The sequence below is a fragment of the Buteo buteo genome, chromosome 3 (genome assembly GCF_964188355.1).
Source record: "Buteo buteo chromosome 3, bButBut1.hap1.1, whole genome shotgun sequence".
Classification (NCBI taxonomy): domain Eukaryota; kingdom Metazoa; phylum Chordata; class Aves; order Accipitriformes; family Accipitridae; genus Buteo; species Buteo buteo.
In genome coordinates, this window is record NC_134173.1 from 74,466,039 (window position 1) to 74,486,332 (window position 20,294).

The 20,294-nt window shown below is 38.8% G+C and overlaps 1 protein-coding gene across 3 annotated transcripts in view; it reads right to left on the minus strand.

The window, feature by feature from the left end:
- The window catches only part of SLC45A4 (solute carrier family 45 member 4), a 67,998-nt gene that overhangs the window by 34,395 nt on the left and 13,309 nt on the right, over positions 1–20,294 (minus strand). For all 3 annotated transcript variants that reach the window (XM_075024039.1, XM_075024037.1, XM_075024038.1), the window contains exon 2: positions 4,594–5,210. In XM_075024039.1, coding sequence (XP_074880140.1) covers positions 4,594–4,837 — 244 coding nt within the window. In that variant the 5' untranslated portion in view covers positions 4,838–5,210. The remainder of the gene's footprint in view (positions 1–4,593; positions 5,211–20,294) is intronic.

The window sequence follows — 20,294 nt, forward strand, 5'->3', positions numbered from 1 at the left end:
ATGTCTAAATGCTTTGACTGAGAAATGACAGCCCAAACCGCCGAACAGCTTTTCTACGTGTATGAGACACATAGGAAACGTGTCTCATGTGAGACATGAGCAACTGCAGTATCTTGCTGATTGGAAAGCATATGAGAGAAGTAATTTCTTTTCCAAATAAAAATAACGTATGGTGTTCTGCTCTGCTTAGCTCAGCCTTTCTCTTTATTAAAATCTATTAATTAGCACTGAAATACACAGTTTCCAGAAATGCTATTCCTTGGTGTTATTGCCTAAAAAGAATACCATGCTCAGGGTTAAGCTTAAAATGACCAACTTCAATATTTAATGCTAGACTAGCTAATGTTTACTACAAGAGCCCATTAGCTCTCACAGCAAAACAGCGTAATGCCATCACAGATAGGCACTCAGATATGAAATGCGTAAGAGTCAAGGCTATTCCCGTACTGTACCAGAGAAACATCCCCAAATTTAAGTGACATTATAAGGGTAGGCAGCACACATGTAAACTCTTCATGTTTTTCCTTATTTAAATGTACATAGTTTCTTTTTAAAAGCACTAGTGTAATATATTTAATTTATGCAGGAGAATGAGGAACAGTTCCGGTGCTGACAGTCACTTCTGTGCCTATTAACTATTCATAAAACACTCAATAGCACTGGAAAGAGCCTTTGAAGCAACAGTAAAGGCTTGGCAAAGCTTTTATCATATTAAATATAAAACATGAAACTTCATGTTTACAGCTACCACTACTCATTAGTCAGACAGCAAGTTTTTCATGCTGAAAGCAGCAGCCACCCCAAGTCACAAGAGTACAGATTTTTTTTCTTCCATAGTCCTAATGAAACAGGCACATGGATCAAACCTTTCAGAAGAACTAAAATGGATTTACTGGTTGTGTTACAACCCAAATTGTGCTTGCATTACAACTGAAATAATCTAAAATTACCAAATTATGTTATTAATTGTTTAAAGTGTTAACAGAAGCCGTGTATTCTAATTTCACTGGACAAGTTTCTTCAAAAAGCTATAAGTTTCTCTAAGTTTACACTATACCAGTCATCAGTTTCTCCTCACTTTTTTCACTCAAAATCCCTTGCAAATTTAAAATGTACCCAAATTTTCCACAAACAGTTATGAACTGGAAGTAGTTTTAGAGATTCAATCCTTAGAAGCCAAGTTTAATGATGGAAGAAAATACACTGTCATTTATAAACAATAGCAGGGACTTTAATTCCCTCTCACAGATAGGCAGCATTAAGTACCAGATGTTTCAGAAGACAAAGGCCTCATCCTGCTCCTATGGAGTTTACAATACATGGCTGAAATGTGACAGGGGAAGCAAACAGTAGTGTTAATGCACAGAACATACTCAAGACTAATACAAAATCACTCAGTTTCTCAAAAACCTTGGACTGATGAACAAGTAAACCTAGAGTGCTGAAGGCACTGACAGTTCATTTTCTAGTAAAGTTTTAATGCTGTCTAGGAGGAACTGCTGATTGAACGGGTCTCTAAAAAAGGTTAATGAAGATTTCTAGATATCAAAACTTGTGAAAGTGCCAACTAATATAATCTGGAGTCAGCCTGCCACTTCTTATATTTGGCATATTTTTATATCCTACAAATTCTTCTAAACAAGTTAGCTGCTTCATTTTGAATTCTTAAGCTGCAGATAGCAAGAAATCAAAGATCAAGTTAGAATTAAAAAAACCCATGTAATATGTATTTGGCTTGTTCTTGTTGCTAAGCTACTAAAGCACAGTTATGACTACAAGGCTGTTACAGATTTGTAGCTGCATTTCTGTCAACGCAATGTAACATAAATCTCAGCATAGCAATAAAGACAAAGATTAAAAGTCACAAACCAGAACTTATTTCGGTAGGGGCATAGCAACTCAGGCACTTCCAGACCTTTCCAATTCCCAGTATGCATCGATCCAAGCAGCTCTCACCTCACTGCTGCCTGTAGTTCTTAAGAATTTAAAACTTCAGGAAATTTAAACACATCAAGAATACAACCACTGCTGAATTGGAAAGGGACTATCCAAAGGACTATCTCCTCCAGTTGCTGAAATCTTGTGGCTTACGGAACGAGTAGGACAGGTCGTTCATCTGCCATGTCATAACTACACCTCTGATCCAGGGTACACAAACAGCTAGGAAAGCCAAATACCTGCAAGCAGAAAGTGTGTAACATCAACATGCCTACAGTTTTAATGGTGGTCTCCGATAAGACTCTTGGATGATTTCAGTGACCAAAGTTTTCTCCAAGATATAGAACACAAGCGCACACCGTAAAGCTTAGTTGTTAATATTCAACATAGATCTGTAAAGGAAGTCTTTTTTGCATACCCAAAAGGCTTCTAGTTATTCCATTTATTACAAGCAAAGTTAGTTGGTTGAGTCATCACACTTCCCCATGTGCCACTTCTCAAAAATAGTTTCTCAAGCCAATTTAATCTCACAGAAAACAACTGAACATTGCGTTTACCAAAACAAGCAGCAAAGGGAATATTACAGCAGTTTGACAGCTATATGCAACCCCTTCCAGTGAGGAATAAATATAGCTCATGTTGAGGCAGACAGATGTTGAGGTTGATAAAGGTAAACAGAACCATGTAAGAGGTAATTACCAAAGAGGCTAGATAAGTCACCCATGAATAACTTAACCCTTCAGTGAATCCAACATTGTTTAATCCCCTGCAGAGGGAACATGAGCCAGAGCACAAAAGATTTCAATTAGTTCCCAAAGCACTAACATTCATAACCAGCTACCTCCATTTCTTATCTCTATGGCATGGATCATCATCATTGCAACCCGACAGCCTTTTGTATCGCTTCGTTCATTTGCCAGCTTTTCTAGAAGCGAGAGCTCTTTTCTTTCCTTCCCCCAAATCCCAATGTTATTTTGGTCACTGGGGTTAGGGAAGGAAGGGAAGAGATTTCTCAATTATCTGGAGGAAACAGATCTGCTAGAAGAGATCACAAAAGAAATGTAAACTAGTAGACTGGTCAGTAATTAAGAGGACAGTTTATTTACACTGTCTGACCTTACTCTATGGTAAGGTAAAGTCAGCTTAGCCAGCTATACATTTTAAACATCCAAGTGCCAGCACAAACAAGAAAGTCAACAAAAAAGGACAGGTCACTTACAAAACTGGGGGTCTTCCCCATGCAAAGTAGGATGCAAGTTTTTGCATTCATAGTAGACAGTAATTGAACCAATGCCACTAATACAAATTACTTGCATGTCTAAATCTCAACTTACCCAAAAGACAAAACCTCAAAATGAGTTATGGACATTATAAACATTCCTAGATGAAGTTGCATGTGTTTTACTAAGCAGGGCAGTTTGATCAGAAAGCTCCTATTTGGGAAACACTTACCTATTTTAACTATGCCACCAATAGATCCAAAAAGGACATTTGATGAGCTCTGAAAATGAAAATTTTCAGGAAAACTTGGAGGCATAACTCATCAGCATCTCTCATGGCACTAACTGCACTGATTGACCCCTCTGATTCAAAATAAACCAACTAGTAACTTCACATGAAAACACATTTTTAACTATAGAAAGACTGTGTGAAAGAATTTGTACATTACATGCATACAAGTTCAATCTCTTATGCCCTTTCGTCATAACAAATATAAAAATACAGATGTTTCATTTGAGATGCTAACCTTGAAATTTTTAAACAATGTTGTAAATAGTATTCAATGAACATTAGAGTTGTTTTTGAGTGCTTCTGTTTGGCCACAACTGAGCATGCTGTAAGGCACAACTGCATGTAGGAGCCAAAGCAAACATTAGCAAACATATAATATGCATATATTATATATACACTTATACAGTGCACACACATCATTGATTTATTCATTCATGGAAGCACACTCAGTCTGGTACTTCCATTCAGTTTCATGTAATATTTTCTGAGATCTGATAGAGAACATGATTTTCTGGATTTGATAAAGGTAATACCAGATACTGTTAATACTGTAAACAGTTTATTGGAAACCTAATTACAGTACTCACCATGAAATTTTAACACTGTCTACTCCTATTCTAAACCTCACTACCCCCTCCCATTATTATCTAAAGCTACTGGTATCATGGTTTATTCATATCTATTCATGTGTTATAAGCTAGACAGATTAATCACATAAAATGAGACTGACTAGTGGTTTGAAATAAATGCAGTATTTCACTACTAGTCGGAAAAGCCAGTTTATCTGTATATTCTAAAGTACTGTAACCTGAAGCATTTCTCCATAAAAAAAGCTTCGTTGCAATCCTAATGTTGTTTCTAGGACACTTAGCTTTTAGTAAAGAAGTTTAGACTTAAATCAGGTTAACATTTTTACAGAGGGAAGCAATATTAGACAGAAGATGAATGTATATAGAAATCCTTCCCACTTAAACATGGTCATACAATTGAACCTGTGGCACAGCCAATAACAAAAAACCCAAAATCCTTTTTACCTTGTGTATTTTTAGTTGGCACTAAAAATCTTCCACTTCCCTCTTCCTCTGACTTCAATCAATGCAAAGATACAGAAAGTTTCAATTAACAGAAATGAGAATCACTTACCAATTTGTAACAATACAGGTGTTACCAAAGCTGTCTCCATGGCATAACAAAATTCCCTGCCAAACATTACTGCACCATGCATCACCCACAGGCGTATTGGTATCCGGTCTATGGATCCTTCACTAATGGTCTCCTCCCTACTTTCATTCTCCTTGTTCTCTGGTTTCTGAAGCTGTGCCACAGGTAGATCTTGAACTTGCATAGATTCCGAGTCAGCATTCTGGGGAGCCATTTTCATTACCATAAAAAATATATATTTGTTATATCTATATAAATAATACTACCATAACTCCACGAACAAGTTAGGGTGTCTTCTCTTTCAGCTTCTGTTCCTCAGGCAAGTAATGCTTATATTCCTCTTGTACAAACAGGTGTCTTGCAACTTCTTGTATATATACGAGACATTAAGAACGAAAAGCTATTTGGTAGGAATTTCAACATATGGCTTGCTGGTTTACTGTGAGTTAGAGTTAAAAATCCATAATTGCCATTCAGTTAATACCAGTTTCATAATTATTATTGAAGAAGTGCTGAAGTTGTTATTCTTGCTACAGAGAGGTGGAAAGGCGACACAAAGAGGTGCTCCACTGTTAATCCCCATCGAGTGGCTGATTAATCTGCAACAAAAAGCAAGCATTTAAAAATTTCAATAGCGTTTTCCAGGATATTGTGCCACCCCCCTTAACCATATACCCCATTTCCTGCTTAATGCTTTCCATTGTCCTTGCCTAGTGTAGGGTCTTTTATTGCACATTCCCTCCTACCTCTAGACTTTCCATTGAAATGCAGTTACTCCTCATATTTAAATGATGCCTTACTCCTAAGTTCCTCCAGTTTGTGGTCTTACATGAAGCCACAGAATAATATATCAGTGTATTTGTCCAAGATCCTCAGAACATCGAGAACAAGACTAACAAATTCTGGGAAATTTAATGCAGGTTCCATTTCAGAAACAGCGTAGGATATTCCAGTACTATGCCAGGAAGATGATTCATCGATTACCATTTACTCACTGGCCACACAGACATCTCCGTTTAAACTTTTGGAACTTGCCAGTTACTTTGCAGTAACCATCACACCATCTTATAATGAAGATATTCCTCAAGCAAGCATAAGCAAAAATAAGCCATTAGGAATATAACTTTAAGGATTGATATTTAAACATTTAAACTTCTAATGAAGATATATACAGCATATGCATCCATCTTCACTTTCTGCACACAAGACCAGAGCATCTTACTCCCACATCCTATGACGCTTCTGAAGTCCACGAAAATAGAATGGTACAGTATCTTCCAACATACTTTAAAATTACTAAAATATATTCCAACCAGGTAAGACAAGCTTCTCCTGTATTTCCCCCTCCTTTGTGCCACAGAAAGTCTAAGCAGACGCACATACTGTACCACGTCAATCAAAATGTGTTTAAGCATTTAGGAGAAAAAAGAAAGCATTTTATAAAAAGTCAGATTACATAATGTTTGTACTAGAAGTGTGACTGAACTTGTATCCCAGAACAAAACCCCTCGGGGTACGGTTCCACAACATGCTGGCTTTGGCAGCAAAGCTGGCCTAAGAAGTCCCCACACTGCATCTCCCTGCCCCTTCAGTTGTGGCAACAAAAACTTTGTGGGCTAGAGCATAAACCAGATCATTAAGCGGCAAATGAGCCTTAAGAAAAAGAAGACATATTTGGGGTTTAAAGCACATCACAACAGCAACTTTGTTTCGGCATGAGCCCACATGCTGCTCTGGAAGTGCAGCACAGGAACATCACCTTGAGAACTCCCTCCAGCTGATACCTTCCTTCGAGCTGTACCCCCAGTGGGTTTATTGCGTGTATTTTGTTCTTCCATTCAAAAGCATCTTTTTGGGTCTGGGCTTTTTCTCCTCCCAGGCTCCCCAAGATTACTGGAGTTCTCTGATTTGATCACCTCAATAACAACTTAATATAATTTGCTTTCGAGCTAGTCAAACCTTTAAATCATGAGAGAAGTTAAAATAACTTCCTGAACTGAAGTGCTATAAACTGAGGCTTAAGTTCAAAGTTTCAATCTATAAGCATTAAATAGCTCAGAACAGAAAGGACTTGAGAAAGCATTACTCCACCCTCTTAGAGTAACAGGAAGAATTGAGATGCACTGCCTGGGATTATTGAATTACAGCACACACACAGGTACTTATTCAAGTTCTTCATAAGCACGTTGCTTTTATAGAGGTTTTCCTTTCCACCAGACAGAGTTTGGATTTGCTAAGCTCCTGCATGCAGCAGAGTTCATTTACCTCATCCCAGTAGTTACTGCAGTACTGAACTCACATCAGCAGGCGAAAGGATGTGATTCTCTTACCTTGCTTTAGTGTCTGAGGTTTCAACTCAATCCTTCAAGGGCTATTAGTTTATCAAATATGAAGTTAAGTACTGTATGTATTAAAAAACACACATCCACTTTTCATAACACAACTTCTGGGTGAGTAAAACCTACAAAATACAGGTTCCAGAGTAGCAGCAATTATTTTAATTACAGACTAGTCATAAAATGTTTAATTGCTGGCAGACTCAGGCAAAATTACATTCAGTAGAATTTAAAAGTTTACATATCAGCTCTTATTATTCAGAAATCACTCAGAACGTGTGTTGTATTACAGACTAAAGGTCATAGGTAACACTCCTGTACAAGATGGCTTTAAAGTCTCTAGCATTTTCTTATGCGTAATTTCCCCTCCTGTCACTGTCTGTGAAGGATTTAACTCAATTTCCCTAAACACCTCCTTTAATATGCAGTTACAGAGTAGCAGAATGAGGCAGGGAGAGGAAGGCAGTTCATCACACCAGAATGTTTTATGATGCATTGGGGCAGCCAGCATACGCAAGCAGGATGACACCAGGCTGGGAGCATTTGTTACTGGAAAGGATAAAGAGGCAGGACAAAAGAGGCTATCTGAGATTTAGCCCATTTGAGCAAGACCCTTAAGGGATGACTGAAAAAGTTATTCTTAAAGTGGAAGATGATGGGGAGTGATCAGATAATTTAAGAGACAGGAATAATGGATGATAGATAGAGGTAGACTTTGAAGCTGTAATTGACGCAGATAAGAAGAACAGTATATTTTAAACATGCCAGAAAAAGCAGTTACAGTATTCAAGTGCAATATCAAGACACACAATGGACAGGTTTTATCTAAAGGAACAGAGAATTACTGTTCCATTATGCCAATTTTGTGGTAAGCATAACACTAGTCTTCCTACAGCACTTTCATCTGACTCCAAGTGCATGTCTAATACAAGAGCCAGAGATTAACAAGAGCCTCTCAGAAAGGTCTTCCAGTTCTTTTGTAAGTCCTGCTAGGTTGTGTTCATACTCATTTTAGACCAATCCAGATTCTGCTGCTGCTTTTTCCAAGTTCATTTTGAATTTGGCAAGTTTGAATAGTGGCATTCTTCCTTACCGAAAAGGGAGACAAATTCATTTACCTGCTAGAAGTAAACATTACAGAAGCTTTTATGCAGCAAAGAACTCCAAAGTAAATGGCATCTAAAGATGAGCTGCATTAAAATACCAGAGAGGGCATGTTCCCATGTCTGCATCTTACACAATTTTTTTTTTCATGTTCGTTGGCTAGTAAAACCAAACCTTAAAATTGACAATATGTTTTTTAATTGTAGTATTGAATATCCATGGTAATTTCCAATACAGTCCCTTTACTCATGCAGTTCAAAGACTTTATTACATGGAGTCCACCTAAGAAATAGGGCAGCTTTATTACTATCATTTTTTAAGAAGTGATGCATTAGGCTGACATTTTATCTGTCATTCAAGCAGACTAGGTACTAAGAGAGCTGGCATCCCTTCCTCAAACAGACATTAAGAGGCACGGTGGCAAAAGATTTCAGAAAGACAGCTTCCCTTTCATCTTCTTGTTGTTTAACCCCAGCCAGCAACTAAGCACCATGCAGCTACTCACTCACTTCCCCCTCACCTGGTGGGATGGGGGAGAGAATTGGGGAAAAAACGTAAAACTCATGGGTTGAGATAAGAACAGTTTAATAGGGCAGAAAGGAAGAAAATATTAATGATTATAACAATAAAACAACAACAATAATAAAAGTATTGGAATATACAAAACAAGCGATGCACAATGCAATTACTGATGCCCAGTTAGCTCCTAAGCAGCAATCCCTTCCCAGGCCAACTCCCCCCATTTTATATACTAGGTATGACATCCCATGGTATGGAATACCCCTTTGGCCAGTTTGGGTCAGCTGCCCTGGCTGTGTCCCCTCCCAACTTCTTGTGCCCCTCCAGCCTTCTTGCTGGCTGGGCATGAGAAGCTGAACTCTTGGTATAAACACTACTTAGCAACAACTGAAAACATAGTGTGTTATCAACATTCTTCTCCTACTAAATCCAAAACATAACACTATACCAGCTACTAGAAAGAAAATTAACTCTATCCCAGCCAAAACCAGGACACATCTGCACCTTTCTGACCACCCAGCCATGTAGCAGCTAGATGAAGTAATTTGAAAATATAAACTGGCACGAGACAGCATTTCTCAGGAAGCTGAGACCATGCCCCTCATTCTGCCATGCACTCTCACTGTAATTTCCATAAAGTTTTAAAAGGCATTTTCATGACTAACAAAGAGTAAGGAAGTAGAATGAAGAATTTCAGCCATGGAAAGAGGTTCATGTTGGGCATTGTACAGAGGTTGGGTATGAAGAGAAGTTTAAACACAGAAACATTCCTATCTTGAGAAGCGTTTATGGGAGGAGGGGACTGATTACACTCACTCTTCAATCTAATTGCACATTTTACTTTTACCTTTGGCCACATTGCAACAGTGACAAAACCTATAAAGAGGTAGTTAATATTTTAACAAAACAGGCAAGTAATACATTCTGAAAACTAATCTGTAAGCAAAATTTTATAAAAGCTGCTCAAATTGCTTGTAATCTTATCCATTATACTTTTACTATCTATCTACAATCTAGGCGTAAGTCATAACATGACTATATGAAGCACAAAACATGTTACAGGCTGGGCAAGGCTATATCACAATAATCCTGTGCCTCAAATAGGTAGCATTCACAGACAAAGCACTTGAACCATTCAAGAACCAGAGGAAAATTACTGCCTTTCTTCAGGGTTTCCAAAGAGGAAGAGCTATATAAGGTCATATTTGTGGCCCACAAAATTCAGTGGTTTTCTTTTCCCTAGCGAGCACTAAGATGCTAGAGATGCACAAAAAGCTCACACTAGACAATTATACAACACAGTGCCTCTGGCAAATGACTTCTATCACACTTCTCGGCATGTTTTGTAAGTTTAGGACTTAGACGTTGACAAGCAGTGTTTTCTGCATTTGTGATACCATCATCTGGAGGTCAGAAAATTGGTAGTACACCCACCAATACCAAAATAAATGGGGTTAACAGTGATCCTGGCCAAATCCTTTAAGACTGAACTATTTTTAATGCATGTTTCCAGATATCTCTTGCTAACAAGGAATAGGAATGTACTGTTCAACAAGCAACTAGATTTTCTGAACCAGTGCCAAAGCATATGACTTTAATTAAGCTATGGAGTATGCAGCAAGTTACAGGTAATCACACATGTACTTTATTAAGCAGTATAAAACTTGGCAAGTAGATAACAGTTAAATGGCCCCAACTGGATACCATGAGAAAATTTCAAATCTTTAGGAGGGCTTTCTTCCTCTGAAGCCATTAGGCCATCCTTAAGGCATTTATTGGTGTAAGGAACAATTCATTTCAACACGGTAGGTGTGTACTAGTTACAAAATCCCAAGTCCTGAAGGGAAAAATAAGCACAGCGTAAGAAAACCTGGAATGAGCAAACTGAAAAGGATGGAAACCGTTCTGTCCAAACACTATTTATTGAATATCTAAGGGAACAAGGGCAGGATTGAGCAGAGGCAAACTACCCCCTTCTCTCATGCTGGTCTTCAAAGTTTATTGCATTAACTTCCAATCACTTATCTAGCCATCTCTTATCTTCAAGATCTGCCTCTCACATTATCATTGCTTTCTTTTACATGCCAGTGTACAGACTGATCAAAGTCTCCTCAAATCATGGTGAAGAGCTGCATTCAGTTTTGCTTCACAGGAATTGTTTTCTAGTGGTGTAGGAAATACTCTAGCTCAAACAACAATTCTACAGTTTAAAAGATTTCTACCTTCTTGACACTGAAAGGAAGATGATACACCTTGAGCCATCATTGCATACAAATGTCTTTTCATTGTTTACCACTAACTTCATAAGGGAAAACAGCTAAGAACCAATTCTTACAGAATTTAACAAGGTTTTAATGATTCTTGTCACAGTTGTCATTGGATCACTAACAGACCCTAATGTGACATTCTGCACAACACAGGGAGAAAGCCATAAACAAAAACCCAAGCTAGGTATACTTCTACTTCATGAAATATTCAAATGTTTGACTGGGAAAAAAAGTATAAGAATCCAGAAGCTGCCAGTCTAATAGGACAAGATTTTTTTTCCTCCCAGAGCCTTACACCTTACCCTCCTTCAATTCTTCAGTGAGTACGTCCCACAGACATACACATTAGTAACCATACTATTTCACCTGTGAATCACATTAAGCTGGCAAGCCTATAATTGCCCAGTCATTCCATTTATTTGTCAAATATTTAACTTTTCTGCCAAGTTGGTTTACACTAAGGTTATCAAGTAATCTGGCCATCTCTTGAAAAGTTATCTAGAATGATTTAAGTATACTTTTAATATTAGCATTGGAAAGAAAGGCATTCTGAGTTTATCTGGCTTTTCCTCAGACTGTTTGGCTGAACGCTTCTATCCATGTGTTGCAGACTTATTATTCCTTCCATGATTAAATGCAAAAAGGATAGTGGGTCCTGCTTCAGCATCTGACTGGCTTGCAAAACAATACATCATTTGGGACTTGTGCATCTTCAAGAGTAAAATGGCATTTGCCTAAGGATAATTACTAACATTTTGAGTTCAAATCCTCTGGTGCTCCACCACACCAATAGACAAATATCATGTTGCTGTGAAAGAGCAGCTCTTAAAGGCAAGGCTGACCTTAATCCCCCTCTAAGCATGGCTACACCATCTTACAAAAATTTGTTGGTTCTCAAGAGACATTAAAAATTATTCCTTAAGATGCCAATCCAACCGATTTTGTACAGATGACTCCCCCACAATTAATGCTGTTCTACAGATCTGCAATAGGGATAGTAGCTTCCACTACAGAGGTAATAGCAGCTGAAACCAGAGAGATACTCCTTGCAGTACAAACCTGATTGCAGCTTCGAGTTGTAGCAGCAAACTATACTTTTGCTAGGATAGCCTGTTTTGCTAGCAAGGGTAGTTTTGTTTTACAGTCAGCTGCTTGTACAGGAATACCACATAAAATACATTACCAGATTATTATACTGCTTACACTATAGGTTTCTCAATCACTTTAAGCTGGCATAAACAAGTACTTCCTCTAAAAGCAGCAGTCTGTTCTTCCTTTTCTTTGCCCCAGGTTCCTTACTCCCACCGCTTCCTGCACAGCCACACATCATCATATGGTGGTGAACCAGACAGTGTAACTGATCTAAGTTGGAAAACTACTCTGACAAAAACACGTCCAAGAAGCTAGAAAAATCCTTTATAAAGTCAGACTGGTTTTATCTGATTGCATAGCTGCATGGATCCATACCAACGTAACGGGGGAAGGGAGGAATAGGGGCAGCTACAAGTATTACTTTGGGTAGCAATACCCAAAGCAAGCGTAAAATTGCAGCTCACAGAGAAAAGTTGTCAGTGGATCCCTGCAGCTACAAGGTCAAAAAGCAGACTCACCTGCCCAGCTCAAGATACCTCCTTCTCAGAAGGCAGAAGAAGTATCTTCAGTCATGCTGTGAGCACTGTCATGTATTCTGCCTCCTAGTACTTGCCAGATACAAGACAGAATACCACTTGCTTAGCCAACAGGCAGCTATTTTCTCCCCGGTTGTTTTGCGGCTCTGTTGCTAATTATTAAAGCAGCTGTTTATAGTAACAGAACTGGCCACAGGGGAAGTTTCTTTGGCCCATGTCAAGACTCAAGTGTTCAGCCACTGCAGTAGGAAGAAAAGCATCTAGAAAACATACCTGGAGTTTTTGGCCCAGCTGCATAAATGTGCTCAACTAATCTACTTGAAGTTCAGCACAGGCGCTGCATCCTTCCATGGTCTGATTAAGTTCCTTCATAAAAATTTAGACTCAAAAAATCCTGCGACTTTCTAGAAGCACCATCATATAAGTGAGTCATGCCTTTGGTTCAAAAAGGCAGCAATTACAGGCAGGTAGTTGTTTAAATTCCCATTAAGACTTCTCACATAGTTAAATGCAAACATAAGAGAGATTTTTAGCTACTGCTTTCTAAAACCAGAACTACATTAACCCTATGAGAACGGGAAGACTATACTTGTTGAGGAATAGTTCAAAAAGGCAATTATACCACATACTACTAAACAGTTCCATCTGTATGTGAGCAACGTTACTCCAGATCCTGAGAGGAAAGTCAACCTCTAATTTTAAAATAGTCTTACATTAAACTGGACTAACCTGTTTTGAATCACTAAAAGCCTGCCAAAGGAAAAAGGTTAAGGCTAACTGGGTGCAATAAAGAACCACATTTGACATGTCCTAACATTTAATTCATCATTCAGGTGATCAAAGGCATTGAAACACAACAGCTTGTTCTACAAGGATACCATGCATAAGCAACCCTAAGACTGATACCAAATGAAGGCTTAGATGAGACTTATAACAACATCTTGAAACCTGAGATTGAAGGAAAAGAAAAAACAGCAGCCACTGGAACCAGCACAGTGCTTTTGCATCATGACCTACTTTTGAGGCTACCACACAACTTCGGCCACTGAAGCAAGGTCTGGGAGGGGGGAAGTAATTCTGCAGCACATTGCGAATGAAGATGATATGGAGCAATCCACCTCACATGGAGAAGCAGCATTTTTTCCACTTCTTGCAATGCAAACTCTTGCCTGCCCTCAGGACTCTTCACACACTATAATCCAGTTAAACAACAGAAAGGCAGAGGTTGTACAAGCTGGGGTATAACTTTTCAAAAATACACTCATCTAAGAGAAGCAAACGGTTCTGGCAGCTCTCCTACCAGTAAGGCTGAACATCTGACATTCTCAACTCCCCCAACAAAACCATAACAATATCCAAACAACAATCCTCCCCAAAATACAAGAGCAAGGGTGTGTGCTGCTTCATTTTGAAAGGGTTAATGAAGACTTGTTGCACCCTTTCCTCAGTATGTATACAACATTCCAGAAATTATTAAAACCTGACATAAACAGGCTTCCAACTCCAGCCCTGCCAGTATTAAATCTTTCATAGGGTTTCCTGCCTACTTCTTTCCATAAAGCATGGCCTTGACTAGAAGCCCCCATGCTTTCTTGGGACCCTCTTTCTGCCCCCTTCCAGTTTACTTGGAAAGTGACCAAGAGTAAGATTTTGGCTCATGCTGGAAGATGTGGTGATGCAGTCACAGGTGGCAATCTGTGCATGACAAACTCCCCTGATGGGCTTTTTCTTGCCCAGACACACAGGGAGGAATGGAAAGCTTAAGACATAAGGTGGAGAGATGAAGGTCCTCATGACATCAGGGAGAACATCTTTGTAAGACAGCCCTATTTCCACCTTTATATTTTGGGGGCCAATGTCATTTCCCCAGCCTCATCATATTACTGGGAAAAAGATGTAGGAAACCATGGGACTTTATGAAATTACTGAAACAATTCTGGGAAGCCATCTTATTAAAAGGGATCCAGAATTTAATGCGAGACAGACTTTATTCAGTGGATTGGATATTATACTGCTCCCTAAAGGCACAGGCTGTTACTAATATTAGATCAGATTACATTGTTAAATCACTGCTGCTGCTGTTTTTAGTAGGAAATACTTCATTTTCTTAAACTGGGGAGGTAGCATTATCTGATTAAACTTATTTTTTGTTCTACTGCTAGGTAAAAAAGCTTCATATATGCTCTCATTATCCTCATGTTTATTAATACAGGTACATTAAACAAGTAAACAGCTAAGGTGGTATGGGCATAAATAGCAATAGAGAAGCCTTCCCAGCTAGCAGAAAACATAACAGCTAGGATCAGTGATGCTGGTAAAACAGGCACTAAGAAGTAGTTTCACACTACACCAAAGACACAGGCATGCCTTATTCCTGACAGCTGGATCTCCAAGGAGCAGGTTCTAACCCCAAAACTAGATAAAGGTTAAGAGCAAGATAGCAAGCACTAACAGCTAAGTACTTTCAAAAACAAACAACAACAACCTAGTCACCACATAAGCACAAAGAACTCAAACTTATGGGGATGGAGATCCCTCAGGCCACTGTGTAAACACGCTGTTTTGGTCTGACACTGATGCAAAAAACTTTTACTAAGAAAATCCACTGATTTGGTCAGACAGTCGCAGTTAAACTTCAGTCTGAATGAGCTAAGTATGGCCCAGCCTACTAAAGGATCCTCATGTTTTTAAACCATGTTGAACATGAGAGATATCCCATCAGAATTAAACTGATTCATTCCCTCTGTCTCAATAAGGTAGGACAACAGGGGAAAACAAAATTAAGGCTATCATCACAGAACATCTTAATACATTACCATGTGGGTTAACTGGAACAATCTTACTTTCCTGCAGAAGGAAGGCCTATGTCTAACCCAGTGGGGCTGGTGGTGCAAGAATAATCCTATCAGTACATCGTTGCCACTAGCATTTTTTTTTGCAAGTTCTTTCACCAAGGCTGTCCTTCTGATTGCACGCTGTGGGAAGTGAAGTATACTAGCACAACCATTAGCAAATGACTCTCCAGAATAAGCAATACTTACTATAGAAAGTTAAGACTAGTGTTTTGCATGAATATTCATCCATTAAAAAAAATAGTCAAGCCAGGACCTATTACTTAATCTGTATGTGCAAAGTTAGATACTCCTTGCAGATGTTACTGTACCTATGATGAAGAGTGCAATACTTTATTTTCACATACTGGCATTTGAACTAATTATATTCACTGCTCTGAAAATTTGCAGGCTGGTTTCTTCAGGCTGCAAATGCTTAAGAAACCCAAATACTGCCAGAATATGTATTAGACAATTACAGAAGCCATTCAATAGATCACGACAAAAAAGAGCACAGCATAGATCTTAAGCTGACTTCCTCTAGCATATCATTAACATCTGCAAAGTCTAATTCATTAGAATTATCTCCAATTACCAGTCCCTAAACACATTACCATCATTCAATCTCAGAAGACTCTGTTAAAGTAAGCTTTTGAAAGCATCCATAGAATTTTGTTCACCCTCCAACAAAGATGGACAAGTTAGGTTTTGGCCGGATTTTACTAAGTCTGAGGAAATAGTTACTCCCTCAGAGAAAAACCAAAACAACGCAGAAGAGCATTTCTCACATTTCAGATTCTCCAAAGGGTTTGTAAACAACTATATATAACTGGTTATATCATCTTGCACTAAATCTTCTCATTTTGCCTTCTTTGAGTGGACTCACAGATCAAACTGGTACATCATCACTGTGATAGCTTGGTAATAAGCAGCCATTCACAGCCTAACCTGCAGTTTGAGCCCACACTGATTCAGCACGATTGCTGGAAACTGTGTCTTGTTAGCGTAAAGGAGAGAGATCTTTTCCCTTCCACCTCTTCCCCACCCCAGCATTGCATAGCTTCCCTCCATCTGGGCCAAGTAAAATATTCTAACATCCCCTGATGACGTGTTAAATGGAGCTGACCACTACAGTATTGAAAGAAAGGAATAAAGGTGTTTAGAGATAATTTTTTATTTCTTACTTCCTCCCTGCCATCCAAGGAGGCCTGCTGCCTCCTAATGCACTGCAAAAGGTGTGGTAAAATAGCTGCTTCTCAGCCATATGACCCCAAGCCTGTGATGCATTAGGTAGTGCTAATAGAGGAAACAGCTATAGGTTAGAGCAGCAGTTTTATGGTGCAGAACCCTTCGGTAAACATCTTCAGAGCCTCCCTTTTGAAGTACAAGTGACTACAAACAAGTGTTGAAAAAGCACACTCCATAAAAAGTATAGCTAGAGCACTTGAGCAGATCCCTGCTCCAGTTTTTCAGACTGTCCCAAATAGCAGCACAATAGACATGTTTACATTCATTGCCATGAAGTATAGCTATCTACTTTCTCAATTATTTAAATAAACATTTGAACTGACCTAGCAGTGATGCATAGCCCATATATTTTAAGTAAGGTGTAAGATAAAGAACGAAAATTAAGAATCCCTTCTTAACACAATAATTAATAAAATCAATAAATCTTAAGAACACCAGATAAATACTGTTTGGCCAATAATAAGGACAAATCACTGCTTAGAAGGGTTGCATCACCACACTGATTTCAGACTGTATCTACAGCATTTAGGAACTTCTGAAAACAGTACTTTAAGCAAAGTATGTGAAATGTAGCATTTAAGAGTTACACCTTCTAGGAGAAAGAAATACAGGTAATGAACAGACAACACTTTGGCCAATATTGTGTATTTACAAATCATCCATTTTAGAAAATTTTAGCACAAGTAATACGATTTAGACAGCTGGTTTATAAACAGCTCTGTAGAAAGCTGGTGGCCACATTTAAGAGCGGCTTGATTTTGGAATATGAACAAATGCTATTTTAGTAACGTGTTTTGCCAAGCTGTAACCCTGTTAGAACTGGCAGGATAAGATATTTACTGACACACACGGTAAAATAATAAGAGGCTACAAGTGCTTGGCAGTTAGACTCGATACATAAAGACCTGCTAGCAGGGAAATATTTAGAGGACATAGACCTCTTCCATTTGTGACTTTGTAGATCTATGAAACATTTGGCAAAGGCTTGTCAGAATTTGGCATTTTTACCTAATTTGGGAGTGACTGTCAGCCACTCTCCTCTTACAGGATGCACAAGTTCCAGCGCCCATGCCACTTTAACAGCATACATCTGGACCACGACGGGATGAGACTTGCAGCAGTTCTGTACCAAAGCTGAAGTGCTTTTATAGTCTGCCATCATATCAGTGCAATCACTACAGCAGTTCTTACAGCTGACAGTCACCTTCAGCAGGTGAAAATGAAAGTAAACATATCTCACAGTCTAGGCTTAGTCCTGTTGCATTCAGACAATTTGATCATGCTCTGACAGTCCATCAACTTTTCCTGTATGTTTGCTGCAAAAATATACAGCTGCCATCCTTCAAGGGAAGTTTTACATATGACCTAAGGAATCCTTTAGGGCCAAAGCTGCACTGTGAGATGGGGCAGATCTCATCCATGCAACTGCAAGCATTATCATATGATCTACAGCATAGATCTTGTGCCCCTTTAAATTCCCACAGAGACATTTTCCAGGGGCAGAGTGGTTAAGAGGAATCAGCATAATGGTTTTGTCAGCTGCACTATCACTATTTGTTACAAGCCAGCTAGTGCTACCACAAGCAGGCCATGCAGGCAGTAGAGATGCTAACCTACATTTAACTAGCTTGAATGTTGGTTAGCCTTACAAACTATCCCCCCCCCCCCAAAAAAAATCAAAGCCACCACCAAATGCTCTTTGAAAAGCATCTAGTCTATCACAAGCATTTTCTGTTGGAGGTTACTGTCAGATATGCAGTCTTAGATTACCTAAAACATGCTCTGTGAATCAATCTTACACACACTAAAGCAGCTTTTCTTGGACGTCCATAAGGACAAAATAGTGTTGCAATAGTTTCTACTGGACTAGGCAGGCTTCTTCTAATAGAGTTTCTTTGCATAAAAAGGGTACTTAAAGTCAACAAATCATAGCTAACATTTAGTTGTAAGATTTAAAGTGATTGCACTTGAGTCATTTTCTAGATACAGCATTGCTGGCATAAAGAACATAGCAGTGAGAAGTTCAGCCTATACAAGCATGACTGATTGTTTAGAAAACAAAGCTAATCTAGTGGTTGGTTGTTTTTGCACAGCTAATTGCATACCAGCTAGAGTACCTTTCGAGATCATTCTCAGAGGCAGAATGAATTTGTGGTCAGATAGTATCACAGGTATTTCTGTAGGTAGGTAGAGCTGCTTAAATACTTGCAGGCACTGAAAGCAGCCTATGAGAAGAGCAGGACAATGAGGGAAATGCCAGAATGTCAACATACAGAATAGCATGATACTGAACTACAACTGAGTTAGCAGGTTATCCTACTAGACATCTAATATCCTCAGAAAGGCATCAGATCCTCTACTCAGAAGTGCATTCACTAGAGTTAGAGAACAAGCAATAATTTTTCTCATTCTATTACCCTGGATAGATCCTGAAGTCTTAATCCAAGTAGGACATTCAGCTGGGAGATAGGGAAAGAAGTAGCAATCTGAACACCAGACAAAATAGGTTTGGTTTTGTGCCTTTATTGTTTAAAGAGATACCAAAATACAAATGCAGTTAGCATAAGCCATCTTCAAGGAAGTAAAATGAAAGGGACTCCATAGTCTATATGAGTATACTTTCAATGTAAATAACAGCTACAGCTTAAATTCAGGACTCCAGAATTGGTGAATATAGATGAAGACTTGAGTATCTCCTTTACATTTTTTAAAATGCATACCAACTACAGCTTAGAGAGTAGCAAGTGAAATTTGTTGAGCAGTGATGTGAAGGATAAACAGGAACAGCAGCATCTTGCTCAGAGAAGTCTGAGATTAGTCTAACATCCACCTAACTTTAAGGGACCTCTTATCTCAGGGGCTGTATGGCTATTCACAGAACATATCAGAGGAAGAACTGACCAAATTGAGAGCTGATCAATGAATGCTGCCTTTAATGCACTGAAGCTATCTGCTTACACATCTCAACAGTTTGACATGAGCCTTCTCTAAACTATTAGTCCATTCTTGAGTAATAACACATAGCAATAGCATGGCTTTCATGAAGACAGCTAAATAGCTCTCCATCTTCTGTCATCCACACACATTTATGCTTCTTAAAGTTTGTGATTACACCACTGACTTTTCCTCATCTTTCTCCACTCGTGTTCAGTCTGGTTTCACCTCTGCTGTTCTCCTCGTATAGTAGAAGAAATACTGGTACAAGATTTTTAGCCTCTACTCTTTGCTCTGGTTTAATAATCTTTGTGGTTCAGCAGAAGCTGTTGAGAACAAGCATAGCACAAGCTAAGGCATTCAGCTCTTTGCTTTGAACTTTCATTGCTTTCAGTTCTCTGATCCTAAAAGTAACAGATGCAGTCTTCTCACTGCTCCTCTGGAAAGTTGAGCCTGACCTTACAGTATTCTAGATGTTACATTTCCAGCTCCCTGATCTGTCACTCCTGATGACTTCTACTTGCTATAATATACCAATTTCTCCATTTTCAAAACTGATTTGATGTTCATCTTCCAGGAGATGACAACTGCCCACATCAGCAATCCAAGCAAGGAGCATCACTAATCACATACAGAGGTCAGATAAAGTATGATATGAACACACATACACCTGGTTGATGCTGCTAGATGTTTTTGACTAGATAAATTTCAGAAAGGGATGCTTTATTTCTGTGGTGCAGAGGAAATCACAGGCTTACATCTGGGGGGGGGGGGGGGGAACAGGAGGACAGTCATAATTCCTACAAAGGACTGAGT